Source organism: Gambusia affinis, linkage group LG19 (assembly GCF_019740435.1).
Source record: "Gambusia affinis linkage group LG19, SWU_Gaff_1.0, whole genome shotgun sequence".
In the NCBI taxonomy this organism is placed as follows: domain Eukaryota; kingdom Metazoa; phylum Chordata; class Actinopteri; order Cyprinodontiformes; family Poeciliidae; genus Gambusia; species Gambusia affinis.
In genome coordinates this window covers 11075307-11097023 of record NC_057886.1, presented here as the reverse complement: position 1 = coordinate 11097023, position 21717 = coordinate 11075307, and the positions used below count along the sequence as shown (strand labels likewise).

General features: G+C 38.3%; 2 protein-coding genes and 1 long non-coding RNA gene across 5 annotated transcripts in view; all 3 read left to right on the top strand.

Moving 5' to 3' along the window:
- Positions 1 to 1311: 1311 nt before the first annotated feature.
- LOC122822453 lies at positions 1312 to 5794 on the top strand. The gene is made up of 4 exons (XR_006369153.1): positions 1312 to 1677; positions 3767 to 4096; positions 4425 to 4570; positions 4889 to 5794. It is a non-coding gene; the product is annotated as an uncharacterized LOC122822453 (long non-coding RNA).
- A 368-nt stretch (positions 5795 to 6162) lies between these two features.
- LOC122822452 lies at positions 6163 to 16410 on the top strand. 3 transcript variants are annotated; one of them, XR_006369152.1, is made up of 7 exons: positions 6163 to 6426; positions 6547 to 6906; positions 7169 to 7309; positions 7600 to 7736; positions 8407 to 9547; positions 11045 to 11201; positions 11321 to 11644. XR_006369152.1 is itself a non-coding variant. In XM_044101138.1 (4 exons), exons 1-4 carry the CDS (start codon positions 11132 to 11134, stop codon positions 13918 to 13920), a joined length of 633 nt encoding a protein of 210 aa, XP_043957073.1. In that variant the 5' UTR covers positions 9401 to 11131; the 3' UTR covers positions 13921 to 16410. The 3 variants fall into 3 exon arrangements, 1 of the variants encoding a protein (XP_043957073.1); XR_006369151.1 differs by having other exon boundaries at positions 8407 to 11201; XM_044101138.1 differs by lacking the exons at positions 6163 to 6426; positions 6547 to 6906; positions 7169 to 7309; positions 7600 to 7736 and adding exons at positions 11948 to 12096; positions 13831 to 16410 and having other exon boundaries at positions 9401 to 11201.
- A 2837-nt stretch (positions 16411 to 19247) lies between these two features.
- Positions 19248 to 21717, top strand: part of LOC122822449 (septin-9-like) — a 95520-nt gene continuing 93050 nt past the window's right edge. Inside the window, exon 1 of the mRNA XM_044101131.1 lies at positions 19248 to 19703. Coding sequence (XP_043957066.1) covers positions 19682 to 19703 — 22 coding nt within the window. The 5' untranslated portion in view covers positions 19248 to 19681. The remainder of the gene's footprint in view (positions 19704 to 21717) is intronic.

Here is a 21717-nt window from a genome sequence, read left to right as displayed (position 1 = left end):
ATACAAATGGTCATTATGGGAGAGATTTGTTTAAACCTTCACATAAGCCAGGTGGGGGATACCTTTGATGAGTAAAACAGGATACGGTTTCAATAAGAACTTTTTGTTGTTGATTTTTGGTCCATGAGGTGGGAAACCCTGAACACATAATCCCCAGTCATGGGCATTCTCTTGTTTAAAAGGGGCAGCATAGCAAGCTGAATACAGGGCATAAAACCAGTTAGAGGCTCAAAAAAAGAGTTGAGACTAAGAGTTTTAGAATAGTCCTGTCAAAGTTCAGACTAAAATTCAATTCACAATCTGTGGAATGACTTAAATGAATGTTCACAAATGTTTTCTGTTCAGCCCGATTTGAGAATAAGCTACTTTTCTAGGACTGGGCAGCATGAAGACATGCCCTAAAAGAACAAGAAGAAGAAGTGATTCTACAAAATATTCACTCAGTAGCACTGAATACCAACAGGATTTATCTTCTATGTTACAATTATGTGTCACTTTGTGTCCACTAAAAGACAATGGGGTTTGTGGCTAGTGACAAAGCAAGAAAAATATTCTAGGCCTTTAAATTACATGGTTGCTTTGTATCTTACCTACTCGTCAGCTACAGCAACTCCTTCAGGCCCAGCCCTAGAGCTGCTTAGTGCTGTGCAGCAGCGGTGTGTTTCAGCCATTTTTATTTTTTTTTTTTTATTTTTTTTTTTGCCAGAAAAGGCATGCACGGTCACTCGGATCAGGAAAAGAACTTCCTGCCCTGGAGAAAGGCTATGATGTTTTATTGCACTCAATGAAAGCTTGTTTGCAGCCAGCGTTGTGTCAACAGGGAAAGTCCCGTGCCCTGAAGAGTTGGTCTAAATATCTGCTGCTGCTTCAACCTTCTGATGCACATATGACCAAAACAAATAATAAACTAAACAGTCTTGAGATTTACTGACAGGTTTTTTAAATGTTTTGTTCATTTTTACTATTTAGATGGCAAATTAAATTCAGAAATATGCAAAGTTATACATACAGTGGACATTTTGCATATATTTTACGTTAAAAGTTCTTAAAGTGATTTTTTTTAGTGCTTATTTTAGTTTAAGACACTTTTGTTTGCAAAAGCAGTCTTAATTAACATGTTCACATTACATCAGCTAATAATGTCAAACTACATTTTGTTGGGATGTTATCTTAATGACTAAAGCAAAATAGCACATACATGTAAGGTGGGAGGGAAAAAAATAAAAAGATTTTTACCAAACGTTTGTTGTGAATTTTAATTCAAACCCCTCCTACTATGTGATCCCTAAGTTAAATCTAACTTACGTTTGCAGTTACGCTTGTGCGTTCCAAAATGGGTGTAAATACTTTCCGAATGCACTGTCACGTTAAGCTTTGCTCTTTTGTTCTGGCCAGCAGCTAATCAGTTTGGAGCCAGACTCTGTTGTCTATCCGCTTTGATTATCCGACTAATCTTTCCGCAAAGATGGGAGATTACCATTTTCCTGCCCCCACCCCGGCACGACCCGAGTTATTTATCCGCCGCGTGTGTGTGACATGTGTTTAAGCGGCCTCGCTTGTTTGCTGTTTAATTGATCGACGGTTCCACTAGTCCATGTGTAGTCCAGATGAGGCCAACCGGAGGTCTCCGAGGAGGAAGAGGAGGCGTGAGCACGGGAAGTCGAGTGGGGAAATGAGGTGAGTCATCTCTGAGTGATGTGCAAACAGCCTGTTAATCGATACCACCATTTAGTCACGTGCACTGACTCTGCAACTATTCAGAAGAGGAAGTGTATTCAGACGGCCTGCAGAATAACTGTTGGTCATTAAAAAAAACAAGCAAACAGTGAGATTGAGCACAGTCCTGCTTTTTGTTGATTTCCTGGCCTCTCTGTGAGCAAGCCAGGAGTCATCGTGGTCTGGCAGACTCAGAACTGTACTGCCTCCCATATCGGGATGTGAAACAGAAAGCACCCGCTGATATATGGATGGGACTGTTTCTGTAGCAACAAAGGGACTTGAAAGCTCCTTGTACTATCCCCTGTGGCTTATATCCCACCTCCTAAACTGGAAGAGATTGGAGGAAGGGCACTAGTGGCGAAAAGAATGATGAGATAAACTGGGACCTTTTGTTTCTGCTTTTCCTCTGGGGGAAATGAGACCAAACAAGACACACATACTATAGCAGGGGTGTCAAAGTCAAATGGACGGAGGGCCAAATCAAAAATTTAGCTACAAGCCGAGGGCCGGACTGATCGAATGTTCATTGAGATTTTTTTAAATGACGCATTTCGTCTAGTGCAGCGGACCGTCCCAAGCCTTCGTAAATTTACTGCGGACCGGACTGTGCAGAGGATCGAACGGGGTGCGTTGTGAGGATCGAACGGGGGGGGCCGGTTCTAATAATAAATCAAGATCATCCCAGGGGCCGTAGAAAATCTTCTCGCGGGCCGGATGTGGCCCGCGGGCCTTGACTCTGACATATGTGTACTATAGTAACTGACTGACTGATTTTGTAGGTCCCTGAGGACAAAGGGAACCTTATAAACTATTGTCTTCATGAAATTGTCTACAGTTAAAATACTTTGTTCACGTTGTGTATTACTCTGTATGAATAGGTTTCACAACAGTAAGCACATAATTGTGATTCTGTCTTTGTTTCTCATGTGTACGCTCAGAATATCTGAGGAAGTCAAAAAAAAGGGATCTGATCTTCATCACCATACTAAGCTTCATAAAACAATATTAACATTAGATTATCTTTTTTTTCTGTATATTTCCTGTGGGTAACGCTTCACATTATTTTTAGTATTGTCCTAGGCTACAAATTTGGTTTATTCTTAGCATTAGTCATTTTTTCTGTAGCTATTTTGTTGCTAGATGTGGTTATTTATTTTATTTGTTATGGTAAATTCGTACAATACAATGGAATTTTCTAAACATTTTATGGATTATAAAGAACAGCAAACGGTCATTCTTTGAACGTGTAGCCTTAAGTGGTCACATGTACTAAAATCAAAAGCTATTTCAATCAAAAACCTCTTAACAGACCGAGTTACATGTCAACATAGGACCTTGCAGTATGAGACGGTGCATTGTCATGCATGAAGATGATTTTGCTACTGAAGTTACGGCTCTTTTTTCTGAATCATGAAAGAAGGTGATCAGTCAGAAAGTTTATATACTTTGCTGAGGTCATTTTCACACCTCCAGGGACTCTGAAGGGGCCGACCAATGATTCTCTCCCCATGATTTCGGCCCAAACAATGACTCCACCACCTCCTTGCTGACATCACAGCCGTGTTGGGACGTGGTGGCCGTCCACCACCAATCTGCTACTGCGTCCATCTGGACCATCCAGGGTTGCACAGCAGTCATCAGTGAACAAGTCTGTTTGAAAATTAATCTTCATGTTGGGCCTACTGCCACCGTTTCTGCTTGTGAGTTCTGGTTAGGGGCCCAATAGTAGGCTCATGGACTACAAGCCTCTGGACGATCCTCCACCTTGAGGTTCCAGAGGCTCCAGCAGCCTCAGATAACTGTTTGCTGCTTTGTTTTTAGTTACTCCTCCCCTTATAGAGTTGAAAAGACTTGCTTGCCATGACATATTATGACAAATGTTTAAGTTTGGACACACCTTCTAATTGAATTCAATTAGAAAGTGTTTCCAAACTTTTGGTCTGTACTGTATATGTGTTTCAAAGCAATTCTAATCGTTTAGCAATTTTTTTGTTGCTATTTGACAATCCTGTATGATGTACTCTGTCTTTTATGTTCTTTTGCCTAGAAACAAAAGAAGTGATTTGGAGAGAGTCTGGACAATCCGTTACGATCCGATGCAGAATTAATACTGATCAAGATTTTCTGGTACTGAAAATGGGCCTTAACGAGGAGACTGAGGTTGCCGTTATCAACAGAGCCTTTAGAAAAACATATTTTCATAAAGGAATCGCAGGAAGAGTTCAAACAAGTGGAACATTCCCAAGTGTGGATATTGTAATTGAAAACTTGAATGTAAATGACTCAGGGCCATACTGGTGTGTGTATTCAAAACTGGATGACGACTACCATCAACTGGTCACAAAAGGTAATGGATCTGTTCTTCTAACGGTGACCGGTGAGTATGTTGTTCTATGAACTGGATTTTAACTCAGCTAATATATGCAGCTAGACAGTGTTTTGCTTTGTGCTCCATATTTCTGCAATGTACAGCAGCATCCATCAACATACACAGGATATATTTATTAAGGTTTCTAAATAATGATGGGACTGAATTAAAAAAGCATAGCAAGTTTAATGTAAATGATAGTTTTCTAAACTTAAGCAATTAACTTGACATTTAAAATATTTCAAATGAGAAGATGTTTTAAAATATAAAATTTCAAAAATAAACATACAACGTCCTGCATGAAAAATAACAAGAACTTTATGTTCGTAATTTCAAGGATATACTCGTGAATCAACAACAGCCATAACGGGAGAGGCAAAATGTGATGCATCAAGTCTTTCGTTGGTTGTGGTTTATGTTCGCATCATCGTCATTGTTCTGATTGGCCTCATGCTAGGTTTTAGCATTTTGATCATGCACAAGGTATGTTCATGTTTTTTCTTTTCTTTTCTGAGAGAATGTGCCTTTGGTTGCATCTCTGCAGGGATGTACCACATGTAATTAAATACAGTTAGAGTCAGATGAGTTATTCGTTAAATTCTGCAAATGTCTCTTATTCACATCATCCTAATACTGTGATTTGTTTTGACATCTCATTCCTTAGTCATCATTACGGTTCTTTAAAAATATTTTCTCATTCTTTATTCACAATTACATCCTACAGTCAGCAGGTGGCAGCAGGATCCCTGTTCCACCTCATGTATGGTTATTTATTTTGTCTCATCATTTTTTGTTTTGCAGAATCACAACAAACAACCACTTGAATGACGCGTTGTGATGATTTTAATGAAAAAAGAAAAACATACAAGTCTGGAGACATGAAACACAGGATATCAAGTACGGACAAAAAGCAAACAATGAGCAAAAGATTGGAGAAACAGGTGATGGAGCCAAATGGAAATTAGACATTGAAACAAAACTAAAATCCAAAATATAAATACTGAGATGTAAAGTGACACAAGAAACAAATAGACCAATGAGGGGAAACACAGAGATTGAGGGTAAAAGGACCTGGAAACCAAAGTGCAAAATCTCACAAATCTGACATTGTCATATCCTTTAGATATGACAATCATATTTAAAGGAATTTGAGGTCTGTATAAAGCACAATTGTTGTTCTATAATGACTTAATTCACAGTTCCAACATGATGTTTGATGATGTAGACCTATTAAAACTTGGTATTTTGGTGAGAAATAACTTTTTCTTTCTTTCTTTTTCTGAGAAGAATGTCAAAGCCTTATTATCTGCTATCGATGCAGATTTGCTGAGCTGCCACAAGAGAGCACTATTAATGCGACAAAGCACAGGGCTTCCAATTTTTGGTAACTCCACACATTTGACGTCCTTCTGCAAGAATAAAAAGAAACAAAGATGGTGAAAAAAAAAGTTCTTAATAATGGAAGAGAGACTGACCATCACAAAACTCAATATTATAAGCCTTTAATTGGGAAATTGCACTTGAAGCAAAGGTGTAGGTGAATACAATTTCTTTCTCCATCAAAAAGCACTCAGAAACTGTGACAAAGTCTGACAGGAAGAGTTCTGGCAGACTGAAAATCACTCAGAAATCATTTCTGAGAATTAGCAGCTATCGTGACAAGCAGCTCGTAGTACAACAGATTTCAAGCTGCAGGTTTGACACAACAGAAGGACCATATAACCCCAGTGTTGGACTCCCTATTGATCTGCAGGATCAAATTTAAAATGTCAGTTTTTCCTATTAAATCATTAAATGCTAAAGTTGATGTAATTCATAAAGTCTAAACTTAAATCTCAAGATGACTGAGTCTTCTCTGCCACAGGTCCCAGACTCTGGAATAATCTGCCTCTAAAGTGTTGCAGATTTAAAATGCTGCAACATTTTAAATCTCTGAAGAAGACACATTTCATGAACTGACTTTTAAAACATATTAACATAAACTTTATCTTTTTTTTATTAACCAATCTTTCATATGCTATTTACCTTTTTCTATTGCCTGCATTTATTGGTTTTTATTTCTCTTCTATGTTCTTGGTGCACCATTGTCATGCATTTATTTTGGCAGTTTAGTTTGCACAGCATGAGTTCTTGGAAATGTGTGTCTTACGTCTGTGACAAACGCCAGCAGTATTTGCGACGTCTTCCTGCAACATGTGAATCTACACAATGTGGTAAAAACAAGAGCACATGTACAAGTACAGCATCATAACTGGAGAGACCCTTTTCAAAGGCAGATGTCAACATGTCTGCAGTCTGGGTGAAGATCTGTGCCATTCTTTGTCTGTGCTATTCAGCAGGTAAGCCTGAGAAGGATGTAATGGCAAACCACCATTCTGTTTATTTGGCCTAACAACAATTTAACTGATGCTGCTGAAGCTTTGTGACTATCTTATGAAATGTTTTGTTTTCATATTCAGAGATGAAAGAAGTGGTTTGGAGAGAAGATGGAGAATCCGTCACAATCCAGTGTAGAGCCAGGACAATGAAGTATCGTTCTCTGCATTTTAAAAGGGGCCTCTGGGCAGATTTTGATATTGCTAAAATAATTAACAAAAACAAATTGAGCAAAACACAGAGAGACAGAATGAAATTCTCTGGAGAAAAATTAGCTGATGTCAAAAATATGAAGGACAGAGTTCAGTTTAAAGGAACATTCCCAGACATAGATTTTCTTCTTAAAAACCTGACTGTTGATGACGCAGGAGCATACTGGTGTTTGTATTCAGACGACAAAGAAATGATAAAAGGTGAAGGATCCATGATCGTTGCCGTCAAAGGTGAGAATATCCATCCATCCATCCATTTTCTTTACACCCTTCTTCCCTAAATGGGGTCGGGAGGGTTGCTGGTGCCTATCTCCAGCTGCGTTCCGGGCGAGAGGCGGGGTTCACCCTGGACAGGTCGCTAGTCTGTTGCAGGGCAACACAAACACAACTTACAAGACAAACATGCAAACCATGCACACACACACTCACACCTAGGGAGAATTTAGAGAAACCAATTAACCTGACAGTCATGTTTTTGGACTGTGGGAGGAAGCCGGAGAACCCGGAGAGAACCCACGCATGCACAGGGAGAACATGCAAACTCCATACAGAAAGATCCCCGACCGGGAATCGAACCCAGGACCTTCTTGCTGCAAGGCAACAGCTCTACCAACTGCTCCACTGTGCAGCCCAGGTGAAAATATTTTTCTTGTAAATTACTGCTGCATTTAGCACAAGAAGGCTTCGCACAAAACATGAAATTAAATGAATACGCGCACACCATAGCAAGGAGGAACTCCAACTGTGAATCTGATCTGGCAGTGATGTAAATATGCTTTTGCAAAATGTACACATATTTAAACCGAAAGCAGAAAGTAATACTTCAGAGTTTTCTGTTTTGTCCGAATCCAAACAAAGATATTTGCATTTATTTTTAACTTCACTTTAAAAGCAGATTTTTAACCTCTCTGTCTAAACTTGAAGAAAACAGTTATGCCAGAGCAGAAGCGGTGCAGGGCTCTGATGAACCAGCCATGAACATGCCCTTGGTGTATGCTGTCCCTGTTGCAGTCGTCTTCCTTGGCAGCATATTGATCTTCATCGTTTGGATCAAGCGCAGGGTACTTTTAACTTTTTTTGAATGCCAACTTAATGTGTCTGTCTGTGCCTTCAATATCTGGGCTCTTATTACAGTGCAATTCTCACATTGTGCAGGTGCAATACTAAATTGTGTTTTAAAAAAGATTTAGCAGAATTCTACATGTCCGTTTCTTTAAAAGATATAAATAAGAATCCACCAGCATAACTGTGACAGAAATTACCAGTTCAATGAGCATTTAGAGGGTTTGGAGGAACACTAGGAGTTACACCAATTTTAGTACAAAATGCCAAAAATAACGTCCAGTATGAGTATAACCTTTAATACATATTTCTTTGTTTGTTTTATAAATTTGGATGTTCCAGTTACTCTTAATTATTTCGACTTTGCACTTTGAATGTAGTGCTGTTTACAACTTTCTCCTGCTGTTTTGCTTTTATTGCTTTTGTGGCGTTAAACTGTGTTGCAAATGCACAAAATTGGTGTTTCTGTTGTTCATCCTGCCTGATGAGCAAAACCGCAACTCAGTGTGGTTAAACAGAAATAACATCCTCTGATACAAGCTTTACCTTTCTACCAATTTAACCTACACATTTTTATTTCTGAAGTATGTAAGAACACTTCCATTCTGTGTTACACATTTATTGATGAACTCCCTTCTGATCCATCTGACATGGTAATCTTTTGAACAGACACGGTCCTCAGACATCACAGTTGAGCAGACATATGTCTATGCTGAGACACCCCATTCTTGTGTGGAGGAAGAGCATGTTGAGGCTGAAGCTGAGGATGAGACTGAGAGGGTGCAGATTGCAAACCCGACTGAGTCACCCAACACCCTGGACCACAGCGTCAAAAGTGATGCGTGTTAAAAACTACATCGCTTGTCAAACCACTCAGATTTCTAAACCAAGGTTTTGCATGTGTGCAAAAGTGTCAGCTGATGCCACACTTGAACAAATTGTGTACAGTTAAAGATGAGGGGAAAAAAAATCATTATCATGACTAGTATTTACACCTGTATTGTTTTGTCTTTGCATGCTCCTTTTTTCTTTTCTTTTTTACCATTTTATTCTCTGTTTTAATAAGGTTTTACTTGAATAGAAGTGTACAATTATAATTTTAGATAAGATATTACAAACTATTAATGCAGAAGTCAATATCAAGAATGTTTATATCAATCAGGAAGGAAAAAATGAAGGTGGAAACAATAAGTAAGGACTTTGGAGAAAAATAAAGCAAGTGTTTTTGTATTTTTCTTGCATGATGTATCCCTTGGTCAAAGTCACACACTGTTACTCATGAATAAAGAATACATGTAAAGCATGAATAATCTCATGAACCATGCATTATAGCATATTGTTTTTTGTTGTATTTTAACTGATTAACAGAGAAATACCGCAATTCACTTTTGCTCTCCATAATATAAGTGCCTGCTACTTTTGAAGCTACTTTTATTTATAAAAGCAATAATTTTGTCTGACTGCAAATGCATAGGTTCGCTACCCCACCTTACTTACTAAGCATAAATATATCCATTTTGTTCTCGGACAAATAACTCTTACACTTAGTTTTTGCCTGAAGACTGTTTCCTCCAAGCAGAAGAAACAGTCACGTTTGCTTTATTGCCACAAGAGGGCAGTGTTCTCTTCTTCTTCCTTTTAATCTGTTCCGGGTTTTCCTAGGTCTCCCCAGCGAAACATCCTGTATCCATTTCGTCTCGTCCTCTGTATTTTCTACCCTCAAACCAACAACCTTCATGTCGGCTTTTATCACATCCATTACAAGAGGGCAGTGTAAACAAAGTAAAACTGGCAATCCACCTTCTTTTCAGTAAGAATTACATTTATATGTCATATGAGATGTAAAAGATTGAAAGAAAACAAACAAACAAACAAAAAGTTTTAAAAATATGCATGCTCAAACTTTAATGCCACTGTTTTCAGCTTTTTTGTGATAGAAAACAACTAAGAATGGTATAATTACAAGAATGAAAAATAAACAGAAAATATCTTGCTGCTTCAGAATTCATCTAAATAGTAAAAAAGAAAAAGAAAAAGCCTTTCTGGAAGACTGGCAAGAAAAAAAAAGATATTCTAAAAAAACAAAGCTCAAAGAACTTCTGTTTACAGTTTGGAACAAGACTGGAGTGTTCACAAAATGTTAGCATCTCACAGAGCCTTTTTCAAGTTATCTCACAATAGTTAGCATAGCTTGTGGCCTAGCTACTAAGATGTAGCTTTTTAACTAAACTAACTGGCCAAGCCTTGAGAAAAAAAAGCCTCCAACAGGCTGATAAGTTGCAAAGATCCAGAGAGAACAGGAAAACCTCTTGTTGCACACGCCACAAATTTGGGCTTTTTGTTAGTGGATTGAGGAAGCTTGTTATTGAAACAAACCTGCAAGACGTCTTGCCAAACTGTGAGAGCAACAGCTTAAAGATTTTGTTGCTAACACTGCTAACAAGAATAGTATGGTGCCACTTCTCTTTTCTACTCTTTTCTTTTTCTGAACATAGCTCAGGTAGTTTGCAAATATACTAACAAGAAATCATCAAAGCAGTATATTTATAATTGCTTGCAAAAAATGTATTCACTTAAACTTTTTTCATTTTGTTATCTCTTCAAGCACAAACTTTAATGCCACTGTTTTCAGTTTTGTGATAGAAAAACACGTCAAATTGCACAATTGTGAAGTTGAGTAATAAACCAAATTGTTTGATGAAGTGTGATTCACCACCTTTCTTGCTGGCAGTGAATTATTTTAACAATTCTAACTATTTCATGCCAATTTACTTGGGAAAGGACAAATATGACGATTATAAGAGTTTTCAGAATGACTTTGTTGCACTACGGAAAATAAACCATCTAAAAAAAAGAAAGCCAGGCCAAATGTTTCAAGTCTTTCAATAATACTTCCTGTGTCTTTACCATAGTGTCGACTTCTCTAATTCTGCAAAATCAACTTAAAATCCCCGGCCTTAGACTGGAAATATGCTTCCTGTGCAATGAAAATAAAATGGATCAAAATCTGAAATAGTACCCCTTAAATGCCAAACGTTTTTCAGTGATTTCAGGACCAGAAGCATGAAGAAACCAAACATATACAACTTTTCTCTGTTATTTTTCTTCAGACTGCAGCTCCAAAACTAAGTGTTTTATATCCACTTTCGAAAGAAATTGAAAAAACTCTTAAGGTAGTCTCAGTTCCTGCACCGGCTGCTTGCCAAATGTAGTTTCTATTTATACGTGTTGTCAAAGATAAATAAGAGTGGGTTGCAAACTGAATATGCTGACAGCTTCCCGCCCACATGAAAGCTGTTCTATATAGGTCATGTGTTTTTGTGAGCTGTCAACTTCGACTATGTGATTGAAAACGTTTCTGACTGCGGCGTCAGAACCGGACGGAACTTTGCGAATGTCAACTTTCAGCATGTCTGCTGTCTGGGTGAAAATGTCCACCATCCTTTGCCTCTGCTACACAGCAGGTAAGACTCAGTCAAATGAAATTATAAACATTTACATGGGTGTTTAAGACAATGTGATGGGGGTATTAAAACTGGCTTTTTGTGTTTTGTTTTGTTTTGTTTTGGCTTTTTTTGTGTAGAGATGAAAGGTGTGGTGTGGAAAGAAGTTGGGCAATCCATTACAATCCAGTGCAGAATTGGGTCTGTTCAAGATCATCTGAACTTGAAAATGGGTCTCATTGAGACTGAGATTGTTTCAATAAACAGAGAGCCAAAAAAAGAAATAATTCATCAAGGAATGAAAGAACGAGTTCAGACGCATGGAAGTTTCCCCAACTATGACATTCTCATTAAAAACTTGCGTGAAAATGACACAGGACCATATTGGTGTGCTTATTCAAAAACAGAAGACTATAGTTTCATCACCACAAAAGGTGATGGATCTGTGCTGCTGGTGGTGACTGGTGAGTATTTATTTTGTCCTAGATGTTGCTACTTGCTAATAAAGCAAATAAAAACTAACTATAGTTAAAGGCTTTTTAGTTAGAAAGGCTTTCATACTTAGATAAATCCGTTTAAAACAAAATTAGCAAGCAAAGATTGTGACATGAATCACATCACTGCTTAGTTTTGGGTGTTTTCCTATCAAAGTTTTTAGCCCTCTGATAAGACGAAAACAACGAGACACAATATTATTTAATACAAAAATGCTTTCCTAGAGACTCTACTGTGGAGCATAAATAATGACATATGGTTTTGATTTTAAGAGAAAAGAAAACAAACGCCATCACCATCAACTCCTCCGCAGAGAAATTGTGAAGGAGCAGATACGAACATGGTGCTGCTGGTGGTCGGCATCTTTGTTGGTGTCCTGCTCATCATGATGCTGGGCTTTGTCCTGTTTATCACTCGCAAGGTACGAATTCATGTTGTTTTTGTCTTTGTGGAGTTTCTTAAGTTCACTGTTTCCCTTTGACTCACAACTGCTGTTTGTGTCTCCGCGGGGGTTTCAGGATCAGTCAGCCTTCCTGACATGAAGTGTCACTCATATTCTTTTAGCCAAACTGATAACAAGTCAACAAGAACCTGAACCTCAAACCTAACAGCACAATGAGGTTTCTAACTCTGTGAACAGGAAGAACTTGTACTTATAATACTGAACTTCTTCACAGGTCTTTCAAAGACAATTAGCTAAACTGAAACCCTTTTTGTTTCAACATCAAAAGCAAAAGTAAAATAATAAAAAAAAAGATTTATGTAGCACTTTTAAAGACATGAACAAAAGAAGAGAAAAGGTGCTAGAAAATATAGGATTACAACCCCCCCAAAGCTCAATTTATTTAATAAAATGCATTTTTAAATATTACTGTGCTTCCTAGAAGATAGCTAAAAACTCAATTCATAGTATTCAAACTTTTTGGAAAGCAGTTCCAGAAAGTTAAACAACGGTTAAAAATGCTCCGTCAGGTTTTGTTTTAATCCCTGAATGTGGCACAGCTGCTAGAACCTCAGACACCAACTAAGGACAAATGAATGTAAAGGTTTGAGGAGGTGCAGGTCCGTGAAGAGCTCTACAAATTCAAATGGTCTTATTCTAAATATCGCTGTAGACAGGAAACCACAGATGCCAAACAAGAAATCGCTTAATGTACAAAAATCAGACCTAGTCAGTAAATTAATGAATTAGATGGTAACCATTTGCAGATGCTTCATGTTTTTTTGTGTTTATGTAAGCAAGTAGGAAATTACAATAATAAAGCCTAGAAGAGATAAAAGTATGTAAAAGAAATCCCAGCTTGCACAATGGAACTCAAGTGTGCAATGTTTCATAAAACATAAACAATAGCAGGGATTTGTCATGAGTTGGAACAAAAAACCTCGTTCAAAATATATCCCAGTGTTTGTCATAGTAGAGCACAGCTGCTTACATCATAGGTGGCTAAAAGACCTGGAGTTTTAACAACTAAGGGAATATTTTCTCAGAAGTAAAGAAAAATCATTTTAGCATCTTATTAATTTACTACAAGAAGGTTTTAGCCATCAATCTGTTCATCGTGTCTTAACACTGATGCAACACATGCAAACTTGAAACCTTGTGAAACTTGGAGGAAATGTGGAATTGCACAGCCACCGCATTGCACTGATAAGAAATGTTTAACAAAGAAGTAGCATGTGACACGGAAACAATGGGGCCCCCAACACATATCTTTGATGTACGTCGTTTCGGAACAGGCGTATATCAAACCAGCGTTTAACCTGTAGCTTGAGGCAGCAGTAGAAAACAGTCTAATGAAAATTCTGTTAAATATGCATTTTATGAAACTATATCAAACCTGATCTAATGAGTTGTTTTGCAGCTTTTTACATGTCACAGATTACTATTCCAGATGTCATATTTTAAACATTTTATCCAGAAATGCTTTTAAATTTGTCCTGATCATTTTGACTTGTGTTATTTGTGTGTCTGATCTGTTGCAAAGCACGAAGATGGTGCTTTTTATCCAGAACAAAAAAAATGTGTCACTCAAACTATTGAAAAACATGTATTTTCTTGATTTTTATTTTTTTTTTTAAGTTGTTTGTATTTGGTTTCAAACTCATTTTCCCCATTTTAAACCAGTCTAACTTGTTGACAATCTTTTGCGAGCAGACCAAGAGCTCAAACAATGCAGTGAAACCGAGGCGTGTTGCTACCGGCAACGACGTTTACGAGGACATGCGAGGAACACTGAGGCGCTGAGGATGTGCTTGCAGGACGCTGACATGCATGAAACTCTTGAAACCATGGACCACAGAGGCAAGTGATGCATGCGATGCACTTCCCCAACAGATGCACACTTTCAAAAGGCAAGCATATGTGTTTACAAGACAATGTCTACAAAGACAAAGAAGAGAGAGGACAGACTGGATCATAAAATGGTACTTTGTAAATGTTGTTTCAATAGTTTTATTTTAAACTGGAAAACAAGTATTATGTGTAGCATAGATTTTTTTAAAAAAATGTACGTCTTTTTTTTTTTTTTGTAATGTACTACCAACTTTGACTAATCTTTTATTTAAAAAAAATAAAACATTCAGATTGGGTTTGATGAAAACGCAATCTGATACTTAGAGAGCAAATAAAATTAATCTGGCAAATTAAAAGTTTGAGGAGTTCATCTATAAAATCTAAAAAATCCTATTTTTTCTGAGTTGTTTTTAGTAACAACCATGACACGTCTAACATCAATGAAACACATAGATACCTTGCATATTTCTGTGAGGAGGCTTCAGTTCACTGTTTCTCAGGGATTTTAGGACCGGAAGCATCAGGAAACCAATGTCATAGAATGCATTTCAAGAAGGTGTTGGCACACATTTTAATACTAACCGTATAATTGTAATAAATGTACAGGGATATACTTTACATGTTATGATTGTTATTAAGTTTTGGTAGTTAAAATAAAGACTAAAACTCAGTATAGAATCTTGGTTGTGATTAAATCAAGGTTTGTTTCTCTGTGAAGTGGAATTTCATACTATGTGTGTAATACAATTCTCTGTATTCTTTAAATCAATAAAGCAATACCTTCACTTACTTTCAAACCTTCTCCAGCTTTTACATTGACTTGGAAAAGTGTTAAGACCTCTGAAGGTTTTCCACATTTCGCCACAACGCAAGAACAAACTTCAGTGGATTAAGTCAGAATTTTAAAGCAGTACAGACTGGGAGGTGAAAGGAAAATAATTTATGATTTTCATCTTCCTGTTTTACAAATGTACCTCTGTAAAGTGTGCTGTGCTGTAATTCATGAATGTTGCACTGGACAAACTCCTCCTTTTTGTGCATAAATTATAAAATAACATGTTGTGGCCAGAAGGCAAGAAAATCTAAACTTACTCAGTCTTAAATCATTCAGTCCAGCTAAATTTGTGCTTGTCTCAGTTTTAGGGTGTCTTGATCCCAGACAAGCATTGAGATGTTCTTCCTTTGTGATTTGATAAAGAAATGTGGATAAATAGGATTTATGTGTTCAGTTCTATCTTTCGTAAAAAAAAAGAAAAAAAAAAGTTAAAATAAAATAAAATTGTGAAACACAGGGAGGCATCTGCATTGTATAAATTGAAAACGATAGTATAAAAACATTTTTCTCCAATTTTCTTGGCCTCGTCTTACTCACTGTTGCCCGGGAGGTGAGCCATTTCACCAAAACTTTAATTGCTTTAACTTTTTGTAATACGTCTCTACCAGATTTGAACTAGACTAGAGAGTTTTGTCCGTTTCCTCTTGGAAAAAAGTTTTTCAGACAGATCAGATGAAACGCAACTGTGACTATAATTTTTCACGTAGATAGACAGACAGACAGATCAAGGGTCAATAGGAATACATACTGTATTTTGACCAATAGTTTTATGGTTCTGACCTTTCTCTCCTGCCACCTCTCGGCACATAATGGTCTTCTTTTTACACTAAAACCACCAGCAGTCTAACACACAACAAGAGTCGGTAATTGTGAAGGTGAAAGTCTAGTTACAGTAAATGTGGGTAGAGTTAGGAGAAACAGTAGGTGAGCAGTCACCATGTGTCACCTTTAGAGGAACAAAGCCTATTTAGTAGCACAAATGTCTGTCAACTTGCCAGACTCTCATCCAAGAGTGTCATAATGCACTGTCTCGAAATCGTTGCCATTTCAAAAGCTGGAAGTTGCGTTGTTTTCACAAGCCATTTTGAACCAAAATGACTAATAGGACGTCAGCTGAGATGCTCCAGTTGATGAAGTTAAAGATTACCACACAAGAAGAAAAAGCATGTTGGTAATTTATTAACACTGGCAACTCAAGCTAGTTCATGTGCTCTCTTAAGTGGTTGTCCAATTATTATAAATCTTAAAGCTGTCCAAACAAGACGTGTCCAGTTGAAGCTGAAACATAAAACACATAGCTTGGGTGAAATAAAAAAAAAAAAATTGCTTGCAAAGTGTAGGTAAGCTGGATGTTTACTTAAGCGGGAGGTTTGTGGTCAAAAGTTATATTTTCTTCACGAAGATGCTCCGCAGGACACTGAGGTGTGAAACGTGTCATCCTGTGTGTTTGTAGGCAAAATGTCAGCGATGAGAAGTGCATGTTTTGTATCAGCATACGATTCGGAGGGACCACTTAAGAATGGTCGCGAGCGAGATGTAAACCAAACGGTGCCACAAGTTATAGCAAGTGGCGGAAACCAAGACCACTGTTCCGAGAAACGCAACCTAAACACATCTACAGCGAGAGCATCCAGCTATAGCCACAGCTTATTTTTCTTTTTTTATTCCTTTTCTCAAATGAGCTGTATGCACTTTTACATTTGTTTTTTAAGCATTGTTCTTGCTCAATTTTAAAAATTTAAGCAAGAGCAGGAAGCTTCTCCACACGCACCTGCAGGAGACGATGCAAATGTGTCACAACATTATCACAGGAAACAATAAAAGAACTGTGTCAGAGGGCGCACATACAAAATATTGTATAAGAGAAACAGATAAACAGAGGATGAACTGACGAATGTTGACGGAAACCAGATAAAACTCTAAGTACAGGCAGCTTTGAAGAAAAACACCTCAGTATCAAGAATCATAATCTGCACGATTCGCAAGAAAACAGTGGAAACTAGGTGCTTTCGGAGGAGTAGGTAGTTTTGTTTGGATGTAACGTGTCTGGTTTCAGATTGTCTTATCTTACACAGGTTCAAAATACTTTAATACATTGCTTCCCCCACTTCGTGGTTGCAATGCACCTGGCTTTTACAACAGAAACAGGATGTTCACATATATTTATTAATATATCAAGGCATATGATATATGATGCAGTTCTACAGTTAAATTAGCAAGTAATTGTGGTGAAAAGAACATCACCACTATGCTGTTACACTTTGCGGCGTTGCATTCTTTGGCACGGTTGCCTCATTAGAATGAAAAACAAAACAAAAAAAAAGTCTTGACTTTGTAGCCAAACAGCTCAACTGTTGTCTCCTCTAATAGGAAAGCATGAAATGTGATGAACATGGGGGCCTGACTTGGGTTGTGCTCCATCTGGAGAAGGATGGTACATAAGACGTTATGTGGAAGTTACAAATTTAAATAAAAACATTGAAGGTTTTGACTTTGAATCATGGATTTTTTTTTTCTTGGTCCTCACATTCTTATTCTCAGATTAACAGACAAATAATCTCATTTGGCGTGTGTGGGGTGCGCTTTCAATCTTCCCCTGACAAAGTTTGCATGTCAAGCTGAATCTAATTTAAATTTCCAGCTCTTTTGTACGTCGAATATAAATGTCTGTGACTCATGTAGACGTTCACTACAAACCGAACTTCAAACAAGTTGTCGTAGGATTTCAGAAGATGTCACAAAGCAAATTCCTCCTTCACACTCATTCCAGGGATTTGCACCTCCAGCCTTAGTGACATTTTCACACACAGCATAAACAGTAATATCTGTTTTTGTGGAAGTTCCCACACTTGCCTTTTATACTCAGACACTACAGTTTAGCTTTCAACATCTCGTGTCTCTGAATGTATAAACTTTCCGTCAATAATTGCCCAGGTTTCAAAGAAGTTAGGGGGACATTATGTTAAATTACTAGAGGATCGGTGAAAACAAATTTCTCACTGGCCATTTGTTTACACACTGTTGAAACTTACTGAAGCTGTAGCTGATTCAAGCCGCTGCGTGTTTTTCTGGGCCATGCACCTGGCATGTCCAGCCACAAATGGCACACATAATCAGGTTATATTTGATTTTGTTGCATGAACCAGTTCCAATGTATTTTGTCACAATTTAACGGGCAATGAGGGAGAAACAAGGCATGGTTTCATGTCTTTAAAAGATTTTTTTAAAAATGGAACAGATTTGCGTCACCATAATGGTCAGCAAGTATTCGGAGTGATGTGCAGTTAGTTTTCTGAGAAAAAAAATCAGAGCATTTACTTTGGTCTCATCTGACAAGAACAGATTTGCATTTTATCTCTGTGTAAAAATATCTGTATGTTTGAGTTGTTGTTGGCTCTTTACAACAACAGTTTTCTTCTCTCCACACACACAGGATTTACTGCAGCTCCTCTAGAGTTACCAGGGGTTTTCTTGGTCATTATCTTGGCTCAACCTGTCAGTTTAGGTGGATGTGGAATTGCCGCTGCGGTATCTTTTTATTTTTAGATGATGGGTTGAACAAAGTTTGGTGTGATACCAAAGCATAAGATAGTGTTTCAAACCCTAGCTCTGCTTTGTCTTTTTCCTCACATGATGCTGATTGTTCTCTAATGTTATCTATGAACCACACAGACAATGTATTTGCATTATTAAATCCCACACAGGTTAACTTTTATCTAATTAGGTGAGCTCTGAAGGGATTTTTTTTTTGATGTGCATTTTACAAGGGCGCAGCAACGTAAATGAAGCTGGATAGAAATGCACGACAGACTTTTTTTTTGTCTCCCACTTCACAGTTTAGCACTATTTTAACAAAACACATGAAGGATTATAGATGTCACGTGACAAAATTTGGAAAAGTGCAATTAATACTTTTACAAGACACCTAAGAAGACAAGGAAATATTTCTGCAGAACTCCACGCTTGGCTGCAAGAAAACTGTTAATTTGCCTTCCGTGAGCAGCTCGGATCTGTGCTAGTTGCTCTTAAAGATCAAACTGAAACATTGCATCAACACAGACTTTGAATTTTCTCCTCAATCACTCAAGACGTTCCTCGTGAATGCGCTGGAATGCTTGGTGAAAACGGAAGCCGATGAGCCCACGCAGCGACCACAAGAGGTCCCTGCAGCTCAGAGCTGCTGGCAAGATGAGTGTCTGTGTGCGGTGAAGGTGAAGCGGGGTGGAAGGGTTTGACATTTGACATTTGGAAAGGTTGAAGGTCGACGGCAACACTGAAAGCTTCATCCAGGGGCACGTGGCTTCTCCAAGACTCAAAGTTTCAAGTCCAAACAGTTTGCCTGCCCGCACTCTCCCACACAGCAGCCTGTCAATACTGTACACACATGGTGTTATGTGTATGCAGTGATCTAATATTCCCCACAAACGCATTGTAGGTGTACGTCGGTTTGATCTTTGCGCAACAGATCAGGCCGGCAAATTGCTCAATTTCAGGATTCCTAATCCAATAATCCACGCCAGAAGATTCCCTGGGCGCACAGGTAAAACGGCAGTCTTTACGCTTTCTCTGATAGGTGAGTTACTGTAAACCACTCCCGCTCCTGGGATAGGGCGTGCGTCAGAAGCGCAGGTGAGATTATTCGAATATCCAGCTCACACACCGTCTCCTGAAGCAGATAGAGGTGGGAATAAAGCAGTGGGAGCAAAGTTTAGGACGCTCTAAAAAGCATATGAGCGAGCTTTGAGACCGGTCGGTCCAGAGGTGACACAGAAGGCGGCAGGGGAAGACTGAGTCTGGAAAAGTTACGGATGCAAACGACACTTTCGAGATTTTCCTCTTTTTAGTAAAACAGTGCGAACAGAAGAGACATCTGCAGCCATGAAGAAAACTTCGTATCCAGGTGAGCGATTTGAAGCAACATCCCAGTACACTTATTCTATTTATAAAAAGAAAATATCTAAAGCTGGGATTACTTAAGAACCTGCAAAGTAAGTTTTTTTTTTAATTTATTTTTATCACTGCTTTTCTTCATATGCATTTACAAAATCCCCGTTTCGCGAAAGGCCCCACGCTGCGTGGGATCTGTGGGTGTGGGTTTTTTTTTTTTTTTTTTGATCCATTTCTTGACTCCGCTCACAAAGTCACATAAACAGGTTGTGACATAATGACAGAAAGGTGGCGCACAGAGAAAGCCTGGCTCCTTTTTTCCGTCCTGAAGAATGACATACTTTATGTTTCTGGGTCAAATCCAATCTGTTTGTTTTATGACTGGCGGCATTTAAGTTTGACTCCTGTGACAGTTTTTTTTTAAAGGTTCAAATGGACATTTATGCATTTGTCTAAAAACTTGCTTTTATTAAAACTAAGATGTATAAAAATGTTTAATAGAAGTCATAAAAAAACCCAACAACATGCATTTCAACCTAATATCGTCAACGAAGTCTGGTGGTGGTAGTTTCATAGTTTGGACATGTTTTGCTGCATTTGTAACTGGGTTTTAAGCAACAAACAATAAGAGGAGAGTAAAGTTGTGTTAGACTGACCGAATTAAAGGGAGATTTCAGCTGTTAAAACACTATTTGTCTGTAAAGCAAAACTCCAGAAAGGAACAATCAAAGCAGAGCTAGACAAATATGTTTCATCTATGAAGTTGAGATACCATTAACAAATACTTTGACATATTTTTTAAAAGATGAGCTTAGCACAGAAGAGCTCTTCTACCACTACTTCTACTACTACTACTTTTCTGCATGTTTTAGAATAAATCTCAGGAACTTTCAAGCATATCTTCACATGCATCGAAGGCTCTTTTTAATCTTCATCACCTCCTACTTTTGTCTTTTTCTACCAATACTAATCCTCCTGTCACTTTCTGCTGTTGCAGCCTGCTAGCTATATCGCTCATATCTCCATTCAGACCTCAAAAGCCTTCTTCTTCCTCCTCTTTCTCCTCTTCAGTTCTCCTTTCTCCAAGCCACAATGTGGGCCATAGCCTGCAGAATGCCAGCTTTCCCGGCTCCTCTTCCTGAAGTCTTTAGGTGCGATGGAGCGTCTGACAGTTTTCCATTGGAGTCGAGCACATGTTGGGTCATGCTGCTTCGCCTCCTCCTCCTCCTCCTGCTGCTGCTGCTGTGTGTGTGTGTGAGAAAGAGAGTGAAATCTCTGACTAAAGTTGTCTGAGTCTTTGTTAGACCTTCCTGCTTGGAGAATAGTCTAATAACAAAGTATGCATTTAATCTGTTGTGTGGATGTGTTGTGAAGGGCCCTTTCTCTTCAGTGTGACAGGCATCTGGGATGCAGAGGTGTGGCGTTCGCAGAGGGAGTCTGACTTGTGTGTGTGTGTGTGTGTGTGTGTGTGTGTGTGTGTGTGTCTGTATTGTAAGTAAATAATAAAAGCTCTCACACATCATCTAATTTTAAAGATAGCCTCTATTAGCTTTGTAATATTCACTTACTAAAACAGCGTTGAAACATGATGCTTAGGGGTTGTTGTGTGTTGTATGCATATCAATGTTCAATCATGCAACCTCTTGTACTTGTGGAGCTAATCCATGCAGTGTACAGCACTCCCTTAAGTTGCCTGGCTCAATCAGTAACCTGTATGAATGCAACAACACACAGAGTCATTATTTTTCCTAGTACACACCTCCTGGTATGTTCTTTCATGTCCTGCACAGAAAAAAAATAAGCACACACACGCTCCTCATCTACTCCTACCTGTGCGACACTCACTCCATGTTGCATTTTGGCTTTTAACCTGTTTATGCTGGAAGGCGAGCAAGGCTTTGATTCAAAGCCTGAAGCAATTGTTAAATGGTAACTTGAAAGTCGAGCTATAAACTGTGTTGAGACATATTTGCCCTGTCATCTAGCAGCGCATGCCGAGGACGGTCTAACCATCAATTTGAAAGCTA

Coding starts and splice junctions, on each gene's coding strand:
- LOC122822452 (XM_044101138.1), top strand. CDS start 11,132: ATGTCAACTTTCAGCATGTCTGCTGTCTGGGTGAAAATGTCCACCATC. Junction 11,202..11,320: donor TTGCCTCTGCTACACAGCAG/GTAAGACTCAGT, acceptor TTTTTTGTGTAG/AGATGAAAGGTGTGGTGTGG. Junction 11,645..11,947: donor TGTGCTGCTGGTGGTGACTG/GTGAGTATTTAT, acceptor TTTGATTTTAAG/AGAAAAGAAAACAAACGCCA.